Source organism: Corapipo altera, unplaced genomic scaffold (genome assembly GCF_003945725.1).
Source record: "Corapipo altera isolate COAL_440 unplaced genomic scaffold, ASM394572v1 169, whole genome shotgun sequence".
Lineage (NCBI taxonomy): Eukaryota > Metazoa > Chordata > Aves > Passeriformes > Pipridae > Corapipo > Corapipo altera.
In genome coordinates, this window is record NW_020884946.1 from 2,963,581 (window position 1) to 2,975,993 (window position 12,413).

Consider the following 12,413-nt stretch of genomic DNA (forward strand, 5'->3'; position numbering starts at 1 on the left):
GGGAGCCCCGGGAGCCGCGGAGGGCGCGGCCGCCCGCCCGCCTTTGTCTCGGCCGGGCCGGGCCGGGCCCCCCCTGACCCCCCTCCCCGCCGCAGGAGCCATGGGCCGGTAGGAGCATCCCGGAGGGACGCGGCGCTGGACATGGAGCCGGCGGCGCGGGCGAGCGGGGACATCCTGAGGCGGAACCCGCAGCAGGACTACGAGCTGATCCAGCGGGTCGGGAGCGGCACCTACGGCGACGTGTACAAGGTGAGCGGCGGGGGGGCCGCCCCTGGCACAGCCCGGGGGCTCCCAGTTGTCTTTAAAAGGACTGGACGTGAGGGCAAAAGGTTTCCCAGAGAAGCCGTGGCTGCCCCATCCCTGGAAGTGTCCAGGGCCAGGCTGGACGGGGCTTGGAGCAACCTGTTCTAGTGGAAGGTGTCCCTGCCCATGGCCGGGGGTGGAATGCCATGATCCTTAAGGTCCCTTCCAACGCAAACCATCCTGGGATCCTGTGATTTGCACTCGAGGCTTGACTTGGTGAATGTTGCAGGTGATCTTTTTTCACGTTACTGCCGGAGGATGTAGAGGATATCTGCTGCCCGTACCTGTTTTCCAGAACGCATCCAGCTAAAGCACCTGATTAAAAGGGTGCAAGTTTATCCCCGAGGTTAATAATAGCCTGCGAAAGGCAGAAGCAGATTAAAGCTCTTCAGAAGCTGGAACGGAGTTCCAGCACGAGGTAGAGTTAGTGCAGCACGTCAAGTAGATGCTCTTGAAATGGTGCGTGTGAAAGGTGTCCCTGTCCACGACAGGGGGGTGGAACTGGGTGATCTTTAAGGTCCCTTCCAACCCAAACCATTCTGTGATTCCATGAATCTATGTTGCCAGAACCACAGCTATGGGGGGACAGGAGGTGTAGGACCAGTGTGTTGCTCTCACACGAGCTCCTTCCCCATCCATCAGGGACCTTCCCCATCCATCAGGGACCTTCCCCATCCATCAGGGACGTTCCTCACGCATCGCAGATGCTGGGCAGCTTTTAGGGCTCAGTGGCTTTTAAAGAAAGCCTTGAATCTTCCAGCCTGCCTTTGGCAACCCGCATGTTCAGCTGCATGGGAAGGGAGGCTGTGTGATGTTTTCCTTTGTAGTGCTGTTGAGTGTGTTTAAAATAGACCTGACACAGCCAAGCGTGCAAGGAAAGGTGTGTTCCTGTGCCACATGAAAGGCAGTGGTAATTGCTCTTGCTGAGGGAGGGCTCTTTGCTAATGTTCAAATTGAAGTTTTATAGATGGATCCTGTTCCCACCACCCCTTTGAAATGGTTACTTATGACCTCGGGGAGTTATTTTTAACAGTTTTCACGGTGCATATTTACCTTCCTCTTTTATTTTTTTTTTTTCCTCCTGCATTGCTGTGCACAGATCAGTCAGCTTCTTTCCCGAGGAATTCCAGCGCTAAATCCTTTAAAAAGAACATTTCAGCTGTCATAAACCTGGAACTCAGCAATACCTTGAGCTGCTTTGTTTGTGTGTGCCTGCACGGTACAGGGCAGCATGACAAGAAACAACCAGGCAGCACGACAAGAAATAACTAGTTGTGTTGCAGGGAAGTATTTTTTTGTGTCATCTCTTCGTGGAAAAAGAAATATTCTGCTTCTCATTATGCTGGTAATTAGTGGAGAGCTGTGCTGACATGTCATCCAGCTTCCGGTTCCGGAGCTGGTTTGAATTCATGGCTCTGCTCTGTGCCATGTAAACATATCCCCTTTAAACAAAAAAAAACCAAAAAACACCCCACAACCCTCTTCACCCTCCCCCTTCCCTTCTTTGGGTTATGAAAAATGTGCCTTTTACTCCTGAAACGGTTTCAGATAAGGAATAAACCCAAACCTTCTCCTAGTGCAGCCTGGCAAGTTTAAATCCAGGTTTTTTGGCAGTCGTTTTAGACGTTGTTATGAGCCTGAAAGAAGTATAAAGTTAATGAGTTTAAAGTAGTTTGAGAGGCCACATTTGTTTCTAGGTCATTGGTTTGCTCTTTGTTTTTATAAAGCCCTGCAACAGGGAGGAACTGTATCAAGGGAATACTGAATCAGATGGCACTGCCTCTGATGACAAATATGCACAGCAAACTTATTTTTTAAAGTCATTGATGTTATGATAATTTTTAAAAGTAAGGTAAACCTTTTTTTTTTCTTGAAAGGACTTAACGTGTAAACACTGTACTTTTATTTTCCTTAGTCCCTGGTAAGTCTCAGTGCAGATGGCACATCTTGTGCTCGCTGAGTGCTGTCAGTAGTGTTTACAAAATGCATTTATTAGCGACTGTCCGACTGTTTTTATGTTGCAGAGCTCGGGGAAGGTTTGCTAGAGAGTGCCCTTAAATTAACATGGAATTTTCCCCTCACTTCTTCAAGTGGTTTCTCTGCTCCTTCGCTAATAATGAGTCACCAGCGTCTCCAGCACAGTTGTTTTTGGGATGTCTGAGCCGGGCAGCCTCTGACTGTGGGACATCTGCCTCTTCCCCAGATGCTTTCTGGTGGTGGTGGTTCATGCTTCAAATTCTTCTTGGGGCATTTGGTAGCTTTTAAGAGTAACTGGCTCTTTTTTGGATGGTGAAGGCGGAGGTTAAGCAAATATTTCTCTTCGCTATTAAGTTACAGAAGAATATTTAAGGCTTTTCTAAAATTTTCCTGCCCACTTTGCTTTTCATTACTGCCATGAAAGCTTAAAACTGAGCTGTGTTTTCTTGGTGTTTGTGGGTTTTATTTCTCTTGTCTGTCACAAGGCACACAATGGTTGATTGTAGGATTGCTGGTAAGTGCTGGATTGTTGATGTTGTTTTAATATTTATCTTTTTTTTTTCCCCCCAAAATGCATTTCAGGCTGGGGGAGAAACCATCTGTAAATGAACTCTTCTTGTCTATTCACAGCATGTGTAAATAGATCCAAGTTTGGGTCTAGCAGTCTTGGAAGTGATTTCCATTGCAATCCTAATGTGTTAGTTATCTGTGGTGGGAAAGCGTTTTTCCTTTTTAATAGAGGATATTATTATTAAGCCAGTTATGATCTATTGGAATAATTTATCTCTCAAAGCATCATACCAAGCTCTCTTAAATTACTGGCTCTCTTAAATTACTTAAATTACTGATAAGGAAGATTAGGAACTCACTAGAACTTGATAATATGCTGACAGTGTATTTTTGTCCCCACTCTCTCGAATTTAATCTGGCTTTTCTGTTTGCCCACCTTAGTCATAAACGTGAAAATCCCAAACCAGCATTTAAAAATGGCATGAAATTTGCTCATGCATCTGTTTCATGCTGAAAGAGATGCTCTGTGTGTGTGTGTGTGTGGTTAATGCAGAAACATCCAGCTGACGGGTGTCTTGGAGCAGAAAATTAGACGAGAGGCTAGAAACTGTAAATGGAATTTAATCTCCAGCACTAGGAAGTGGCTGGTCAGATCCCATCCCAGGTAAACTCCCACGGTGTGGTTGGATGTTTCCCTGGATGGGTTTTCACACCAGCGTGACCTGTCAGTGAACCTGCAGCTTTTCAGTAGGGCTTTGTGGTCTTAATTTGTGCGAGGCTGGTTTGATAACAGGGTCACATCAGGAGCTGTGTAAACACGGGTGTCTGCAGTCCACGATGTTTTCTGGAAGCACTTGGAATAGCATAAGACTGGCCTGTTTTGGTTAGCTGTTGGAATTTGGTTGCATCAGAACATCGAGTTTTTGTGTAGCTGTGGAAGTCGGTGTCCTGAAGGGAGCTGGAAAATAAGAGCTGTGTTAGGGGGATAATTTACTGGAGCTGATCCTTCCTGAGATTTCCTTCGTGGGCTTTTTGTCTGAGTATTTTTGAATGACTCTGAATAGGTTTGGTGGAGAGGTTTAGGAAGATGTCCAAGGCCAGGTTGCCTGGGGCTTGGAGCAACCTGGTCTAGTGGAAGGTGTCCCTGCCCATGGCAGGGGGTTGGAATAAGACGGGATTTAAGGTCCCTTCCAACACAAACCATTCCCAGGGCTTGGCTTTTCATGGTTTTTCATGCAAGTGCCCCAAACAGAGTTTTTAACTAATCCTTGGTTTTACAGAAGGGGAACAAAAGGGTGGTTGATGGAAGGGCCTTGTGGAAGGCTCTTGTTTGGCAGCTGAGCTGGGAGCTCGAGGATGTGCTCAGCCCAGCACCCTCCGCACGCCGCTCCCGCGGGGTGAATGGCTGGATGTCTGTCCTCCCAGGGAGATCAAACATGACCTTGTGCAGCCATTCCAAAGCTGGCTTGTTTTGGGTTTTCCAGGCAGGATTGTGAGCAGTAGCTTTCTTTAAAAGGAAGCACAGGGGACGAGGAATGTACCAAATTAATGGCAGAACCTGCCTGTAAACACCAGATGGATTTTTATTGAGCATCGTGGAAATTTCATTCCTTCTCGAGTCACCTGCTCAGTCTCTCTTGTATTGGGATTGTTATTATTATTTTTTAATCTCCTGCACCAAATAAAGGCATTAACTTAGAATAAACCTGCACTGGTTTGTCACTGATCACTGCTGCAGAGAAATAGTGAGCAGTGAAATTGGATTGTGGCACACACAGATTCTTCTGCTCAAATGCAATTTAAAACAACAAAACCCACTTATTTTATTTTGTTGGTTTTGTTTGTTTTTTTTTTCCTAAGGATGCCATTAAAATGGGGCTGTGTTCAGTTTGAGTCAGGTTTTGGCTCTGCTTGTGTGGTCACTGCCTTATTCTCAGAGCTCTGGAGTATAGTTCCTGATGCAGCCAAAGGCTGTTTAGAGCCTGTATTTGATATTTAGAAAATAATCCTTAATGTCATTCTAATTTCACAGATTGTGAGAACTTATCAGTTAAAGCATATTACTACTTAAAATCAGTGGGTTAAGAATGGAGTATTGAGGGTTTTTTTGGTGTCTTTTGATACCAGAGTAGTTATGGCTGAGACAGTTTTTAATCACATATTCTCAACTTTCTACAAATTGTTTTGGCAGCTGCCAACCGACTGGATTGGCCAGCCCTGACTCAGCACTTCTGTCCCTGGTGAATATGAGTTGCTACCACAGATAAATGACCATAAAGCATCTGTCACATTGGGGGATTCCACTCTTCCTCTGCACATCAAAGCCTTCTGGCAGCAGTGTTTGCTGTAGCCATGCCTGAACTGTGTGTACACTTTTTTTTTCCCCATGAGGAGGGTGTTTGGGATGGCATGGAACCAGCGCTGTTGAGTTTCCTCTCGTTCCTGTGGAGTTCCTCTCCTGGGAAATGACAGGCTTGTCTTTTAGGATTAAGTCAGCAGGATTTGCGTTTTGAGAACTAAGATGCTCAGTAGCTTATTGACAAGTCTCTGTTAGGATATTCATGAGTGGAATGGGAAAGCCTTGCTTTTCCATTTGTGATATTTGTAACTTCTTCTTATTAAGTGTTTGGTCTTTGTCGTGGAATGTTCAAAGCAGTTTGGCTTTAAATGTTACCCCCTGTCATTCTTGTTCCTCTTTATCAGGAACTGCAGTGAGAGGACAAGGGGTAATGGTTTCAAACTGAAAAGGGGAAAGTTAGGTTAGATGTTGGGAAGGAATTCTCGGCTGGGAGAGTGGGGAGGCCCTGGCACAGGTTGCCCAGAGAAGCTGTGGCTGCCCCTGGATCCCTGGAAGTGTCCAAGGCCAGGTTGGATGGGGCTTGGAGCAACCTGGTCTAGTGGAAGGTGTCCCTGCCCATGGCAGGGAGTGGAATGAGCTGGGCTTTAAGATCCCTTCCAACTCAAGCAGTTCTGGGATTCCATGTTTTCTGTTAATGGTAAGTTATGTGGTGGGAGTAGTGTTTATCCCCATGGCTATTTCTTCCTGTCTCTTACTTCGAAGAGCAGGTAGTCTCCAAAATCTCAAAAATAAGGTCTGATTTCTTTTCAACTTGAGAAGAAAGTGAATAGTGCAGTTCATGCCTCCGCTCTGAAACACACACCAAGAGCAGAGGAGATCAGGAAGGAAGAACAAAGATCAGGACACCGGGATCTACTTCACCTCCGTCTCCGGAAGATGCAGTGGTCATTCTCATTACCAACATTTTTGGATAACCTTGAAAGCCTCCAGGATTTATGGGATGAGGTGTCTGAGCGAGTCCCAGTTCTGTCAGCAGAGGAGCGTGGTAGGAGCACAGGGATCATCCCTGTCAGAGGGAGCAGCTCTTCCTGTCAGCGAGGCCGTGCCGGGGTTTGGCAGCGCGTTCCGCTGACACCAGCAACTGTCCGGCCGCGCTCCAGCTGGAAAAACAACCTTCCCTGCCACCTTCGGTTGTGTTTGGCACCTGGCTGCTTGGATAAAGCTGGGAATGATGAGGAGAGGCAGCATCAACCCAAGGTGCTTCCCGTTCAGAATTATGCAAAATGGGTAAATCTCCATATTCATGAAGTTGTTCTTCAGCTCAAGGCAGCCCTGATCCGCGTGTTTGAGATTGACAGGGCTTTTCACAAGGACGTGGGGTGACAGGATGAGGGGGAATAGCTTCACGCTGGCAGGGTTAGACTGGAGATTAGGAATAAATTCTTGGCTGGGAGGGTGGGGAGGCCCTGGCACAGGTTGCCCAGAGAAGCTGTGGCTGCCCCTGGATCCCTGGAAGTGTCCAAGGCCAGGTTGGACGGGGCTTGGAGCAACCTGGGCTAGTGGAAGGTGTCCCTGCCCATGGTAGGGGGTGGAATGACACGATCCTTAAAGTCCTTTCCAACGCAAACCATACTGGGGTTCTGTGACTTCCTCACACTTTGTCATGTGTTAGAATTTTGCATTTTAAATTTTTTAAACAAGTTGGAATAGTTCTTTCCCGATTTTTTTTTTTTAAGGATTCCTAGCAATTAGAGCACTCAGCAAGGTTTGGTGGATGCAGCAGCCTTTGATTTGTGGTTTATGGCAATTTTGGTTTTCCTGAGCGCATTCTGGATGTCCAGTAAAAAAATTGCATCCAGAGGCTGGATAAACTCTCCCTTCCTAGATAGTTTTGACAAGAGTTTCTGAGGTTGGTACAGAGAGCTTTCTGTTCTGCTCTTCAGCTTTCTAAATTCCTTCACCCAAGTGTTAGAGTAATTCATTTTATCCAGCACAGTGGATTGTGTCCACAAAGACCTCCTCAGCTGCTGCAAGAGCTACAACTGACCTTCTTCCATGATGGATGGACGGAAAACACTGCTGAGAAGCTGCAGCTTGACCGTGTCTCTGGAGCTTTTTGGTGAAAGAGCATATGGGAGGGTGAGGAAAGGAATGGCTTTCAGGCTTCTCCTTCATTTGGGATTGGAGCTCAGGGGTCAGTCTGCTTTGTGGGTGGTGTTTCCATCCTGCTCCTGTGAAATCCCAAGGAAAGGGATTCAACAGGGTACTTGCTTATATAGAATCATAAAATGGTTTGGGTTGGAGAGGGCTTGGAAGATCATCCAGTTCCACCCCCTGCCATGGGAAGGGACACATTCCACCAGCCCAGGTTGCTCCAAGCCCTGTCCAACCTAGCCTTGGACACTTCAAGGGATGAGGCAGCCACAGCTTCTCTGGGCAGAAACATCAGGGAAGTGGAGGAGCTTTAGGGGAAGGTTCAACATCTTATCTCTGAGTCAGGGAACAGGAGCCAGGATGGCACATTCCTCTCTGCTGTGTCAAGAGTCAGTTGAATTCTGGATCTGGTGGATTTAACATCACAGATCTCTCAGAATTGCTCACTTTTGAGACTGAATAACACTAAGATAAGAGTTTGAGCAGACACTGGTCAGTACATTGGGAACAGGCAGGAAAAAATCTGACATTTTGTGCAACAGAGGGAGAGTAAGAAGAGCTGAGTCTTTTGCTCCAAAGCCTTTACCTCTTCCAGCATTTTTCCCTGGTCTGTTGTCCTGTGTGTTGCTCTGTGTTTCTGCTGACCTCTCTGCTCCTGAAGGTAGTGAAAAGATTGTGTAAGATGCAGTCAGGGGTATCCTCAAAGTACCCCAGTCCTGGTGTCCAGAACTGCTGTGTGTACTGATCCTTCAAAGTGGTATCTTTAAAGCTGGGTTTGGTATCTTGGCATGTTGGAATTACTCTCCTCCCAAGTCTGTTTTCGTGTCTTCTGCACGAATGTAGTGTCTGGGAGATTCACATTTTCACAGAGATGAGGAAGGTTTGGGTGGAGAAAGAATGACTGAGAAAAGCTGAATGAACCGTATTTTCAGCTTAGTGTGAAAAGCTGGATTTGCAGCCTGCTGAAATGGGAATTTTGAGGCACTCCAGAAAGCCAGATACTGTTGCTCTTCAGAGTGAAGAGGTCAGTGCAGGGGGACATTGTTGTCTTATTGATAAGAAATCGTTCCTGAGGTACTTTTTGAATAGCTTTGTCCTGTGCAGCATTAAAGGCATAGTTTCTTATATTTGAGGGCATGGTCCACCCCAAAAAACTGTATTTGTATTCTGTTCTCAGCTGTGTGGATGATTCTTTGCTGACCATTGCTATTGAAGCTGATCTTATTGTAAGCACCACAGAACTGTGTTATATTTGCCTTAACTCGCTGTTTAATGTAGAGACATGCAGGATCACAGCTGAATTACAACCATTAGACTCCCAAAGACTTTGGGGGGAATTTAGTCATTAATCCCAAGGGAAGATAAGTGGCAAAGTCTTGCACAGGCGCAGGGATGTAAACGTGGTAAAAAGAATAAAGGTGGGGCCGTACCATCTTTTACAGATGTATTTTGTCTTGATCAAGCTGAAGTAATTTAAATTTGACAGGAAGTGAGTGCTCCTTGCTCTCCAGTGATGAACAGCTTCAGCTCTTTGTGTTTTATTTATGAGGGGTTGGAAAACAGCAGCAGCTGAAATTTTGAAGCATTTGGTGAAGCAGGGGGGAAAGGGGGAGTGTTTGATGTATCCCTTGCAGGTATTCCCAGCCCAGACCCAGGACCTCAGACAGTCCCCAGGATGAGCAGTTTCTGATAAAACCATTTTGTTTTGTCAGGCATGTCTGGGATTAAATTTAAAGCGCTGTGTGAGCTCTGCTCCTCTGCTCCTTGATTAATTGGGAAGAGCCAGGACTAACTTTTGGATTAACACAGTGCCTTTTAAACTTTGCCAAACAGTTCCTGTCCAGAGTCTGTTTTTAAGTTTGGCTCACGGTATCCAACGGGACAGGGGGATTTCTGAGGGTGGGTAGGGAGATCTTGGGAATGTTTTATGATCTACCGTCTCTTCAGCATCCGACCAAGCACCTGCTCAGGGCACATGAACATAAATTTTCCCTTTCTCTCGTTCCGTGGGTGTTGAGGTTTGTGTAAATCCTGCAGTGGGAAATCTGGAGTACGGACTGACTGTGCTGGCTGCAGCTCCTGATGGGATGGAGGAGGAGGACAGGCAGGCTGTGGCTTTGCTCCAGGAAGGCATGATGTGCAATTCCTCATCCCTGGAAGTGTTCCAGGCCAGGTTGGACAGGGCTTGGAGCAACCTGGGCTAGTGGAAGGTGTCCCTGCCCATGGCAGGGAGTGGAATGAGCTGGGCTTTAAGATCCCTTCCAACCCAAACCATTCCATGATTCTCTGAGTAACTTTCCCTGTGTGCTTTGTTGTGCTTCCTAGAGCAGAGCTGAGGGATAGTTTTGGGAACAGGGAAGCAGCCAGGCTGTGCAGAGTCCCCACCACGATTTCCTCTGGCTTTCTCCAACACATTCCTTCGTGGTGTCTGGCTCAGGAAGGCTGGTCCATGGAAAATGCACACAGCTGCTGCAGGGAGAGGATTACATTTGCTGGAGATGGGATCTGTGGGCTTGCAGGCTGAGCAGCTTCCTGGGATGGAGGGACATGCTGTCAAAATTCCCCAGGGATCAAGCAAAGGCGAGTTTAAAAACATTTAGGGACAAATAGGAATAAGACAGGGTGAAAAATGTCCCTAAGTATATTGAAATTTAAAAATATTTCCTTAAAGTTCCAGTTAAATCATCAGGCCTAATTTACTGCAATATTCTAATTATATAATGATGCACAATATTTCAGCAGTGTGGTTTTGGTTCATTTTTGAAAGAAAACTGAACCTGTAAAGTGAGGAAGTGCCTGGCCAAGTGCTCGAAATCAGGTGACTGAAGTGAAACTGGTGCTTGATAACTGGAGGTTTAAAGTGTAGAAAAAGATTCTAATTTTTTTAAGTGACATCAAAAAAGAGTCTTGTTTACAAGTGACGTCGTTTAAACGAGTTAAGCAGTCCAACCCTGAGAAAAAACATTTTAAAAATTAAAAAGGAAAAAATCAAAACATTTTCTCCCCTCCATTCTGGCTAAAAATAAAGTGTGAGAGGATAAGAGAGCTGAAAATCGTGCAAGTTATCATCTGTAGTGAAGTGGCAGCATATTTCCTCTTTACTTAACCAGTGTAAGTGCAACACATATTTTGTCTCTAACCTTTCTCATGTACTAGCACATTGAGAACTTCTATTTTTCCTCATCAAAAAAAAACCCTCCTGAAATGTCAGTTCTGTTTATTCCAACGGAGTTCTGGGCTGGGATTTTGAGTTTTTCCACTGGGTTAGAAATATTACTGATTGCTATTTCATCACCTTAAAATTCAGATTGTAAGTCAATGTTGGGTTTTATTCCAGTAGAAACAGCTGTCCCAGTATGAGAAAGGAGCTTCATCTCTTACCCATTTCCCACCCCAAGGAGGTGACAATTGATCCAGGACGGATGCAAACCAAAGCTTAATTGCAGAGCAGAAAAAGAATTCTCCCAGCTCCTATTTTTAATTAATTTTCCTTTAACTTCTTTGATTACACAGCTGCTTTTTTTTTTATTATTATTATTCATTCTTTCAGTTCTGGTTGCTGTTTTGTTTAACAATAACAACAACAAAGAGCAAAACCACCCAGCCCTATTTTCTTTATCAAGACAACTTCAGGGCTCGTTCCTTTGAATTTTGTCGCTGTGAGTTCATCTCTGAGGACCTGAAATTTTTAGGGGGTGATCACTGAACAGCTTGGTTGGAGGGAGATTTTTCTGCTTAAATCTACGTTTTTCACCTGCACCTCTCTAGGTTCTATCAGATAAATTAGGATAAGGAAAAGGGGTCGATATGGATTTGTACCTTGGGTTTGAAAGGCTGCTGCAATCTCAGAATTCCACTTTTTTCCTCTTTAAAATGCCTGTGGTGGTTCCTAAGTTTTGCCTTTCTGAAGAGACACATTTATTGTGTGTTATCTAATGGTTATAAAGTAGTTAAAATTTTCCTTTTCTTTGCTAAAGATGTAAATGATGGTCTTAAATTCTTTCGTTTTTTAATTAAAATAACCCAAAACAAATCCACTGCCTTTTCCTTCAGAAACTTTTTTTCTCCCTGCCTGGAAATCCAGATTATTTTATTTTGTCAGTGAAAAGAAGAGACACAGATATTTTCTTTCAAATATTTTGGTTGTCGCATCTCTTAGGTCTTTCATCTCTAAGGAATAAATAAATTACCCTGCAGCTGATAAAATACATAATCTTTTAATGTTGCTTGAATGTGTTCTCCATAATACTGGGGTTTTTTTTCCTGTGTCATGGTCTATGCATTTCATACAATAAAATTGTTTTTTACTTACTCTCCCTATCTTCTGGTGAATAAACCCTTTTAAAATCCATCTTGGTTTGTAGCTTAATGTATTTGAAGATATATTTTCTTTTTTTTTTTCCCTATTTCCCCTGTTTTATACTCTGGCCAGTAAAGCTGTTGGGCATCTGCTCCAATTTAAGTATATCAACCACTTCATGGGCCTTCTTTGATTTTCATGATCCTATGTTCAAAAATGTCTATTATACCCCAGGAAAGTGAGCTATTTCTAGGAGCTTTTCAAACCCATCTAATGCACGTGGTTGTAGCTTGAAAAGGTTCTTTTCTGGTTTAGTTTTTGCTGCAGCTGGGTCAAAATTGGGACTTTTTTAGATTTTTTTTTTCTCCCCTCATGTGGTATTTGTTTGTATCTTTTGTGCTGCATTAGTTGCTAAATAGTACTTTTGTGGTCAGGGTCTGTTTCTAGCTTTAGCTTTTCAGTTCTAAAAGAATGATGCCAAATATTTTTCAAAGGATTATCTGCCAAGACAATTTCATAGGAGAAAACCAACCTCTGCTTGGAAGCACAGAGCTGACTTCTTTTGTTCTTTCCCCCTCCCCCCAAGTAAATGTTAAGATATACATTTATCTTTGCTTTATTATCATTATCCTCACTGCCATAGGTCTTTGCCTTAATAATTATTGCTAGGAATGAGAATTAAGTGTTTTAGTGGCTGCTGAGACCTGCAAAGCCACTTTGCTTGTACAAATCCTTCCCTTGGTTTTCTGGAGAATAAAAGGAGTTGGCCCAGCGTCATTAATGAGCTGTTAATCCCTTATTGCTTGAGTTAATTGGCCTTGAGTAAGAAAGTGTTTGAAGTCTGTGAGTGAAAGGTGGGTTCCCCTCCTC

General features: G+C 44.6%; 1 protein-coding gene across 2 annotated transcripts in view; it reads left to right on the forward strand.

Moving 5' to 3' along the window:
• Positions 1-12,413, forward strand: part of MAP4K5 (mitogen-activated protein kinase kinase kinase kinase 5) — a 57,958-nt gene that overhangs the window by 624 nt on the left and 44,921 nt on the right. The window contains exon 2 of one of the 2 annotated variants that reach the window (XM_027662531.1): positions 96-249. In XM_027662531.1, the coding sequence (XP_027518332.1) occupies positions 142-249 (108 nt within the window). In that variant the 5' untranslated portion in view covers positions 96-141. Of the gene's footprint in view, positions 1-95; positions 250-12,413 lie in introns of those variants that run through there. The other variant, XM_027662532.1, reaches the window with a different exon arrangement.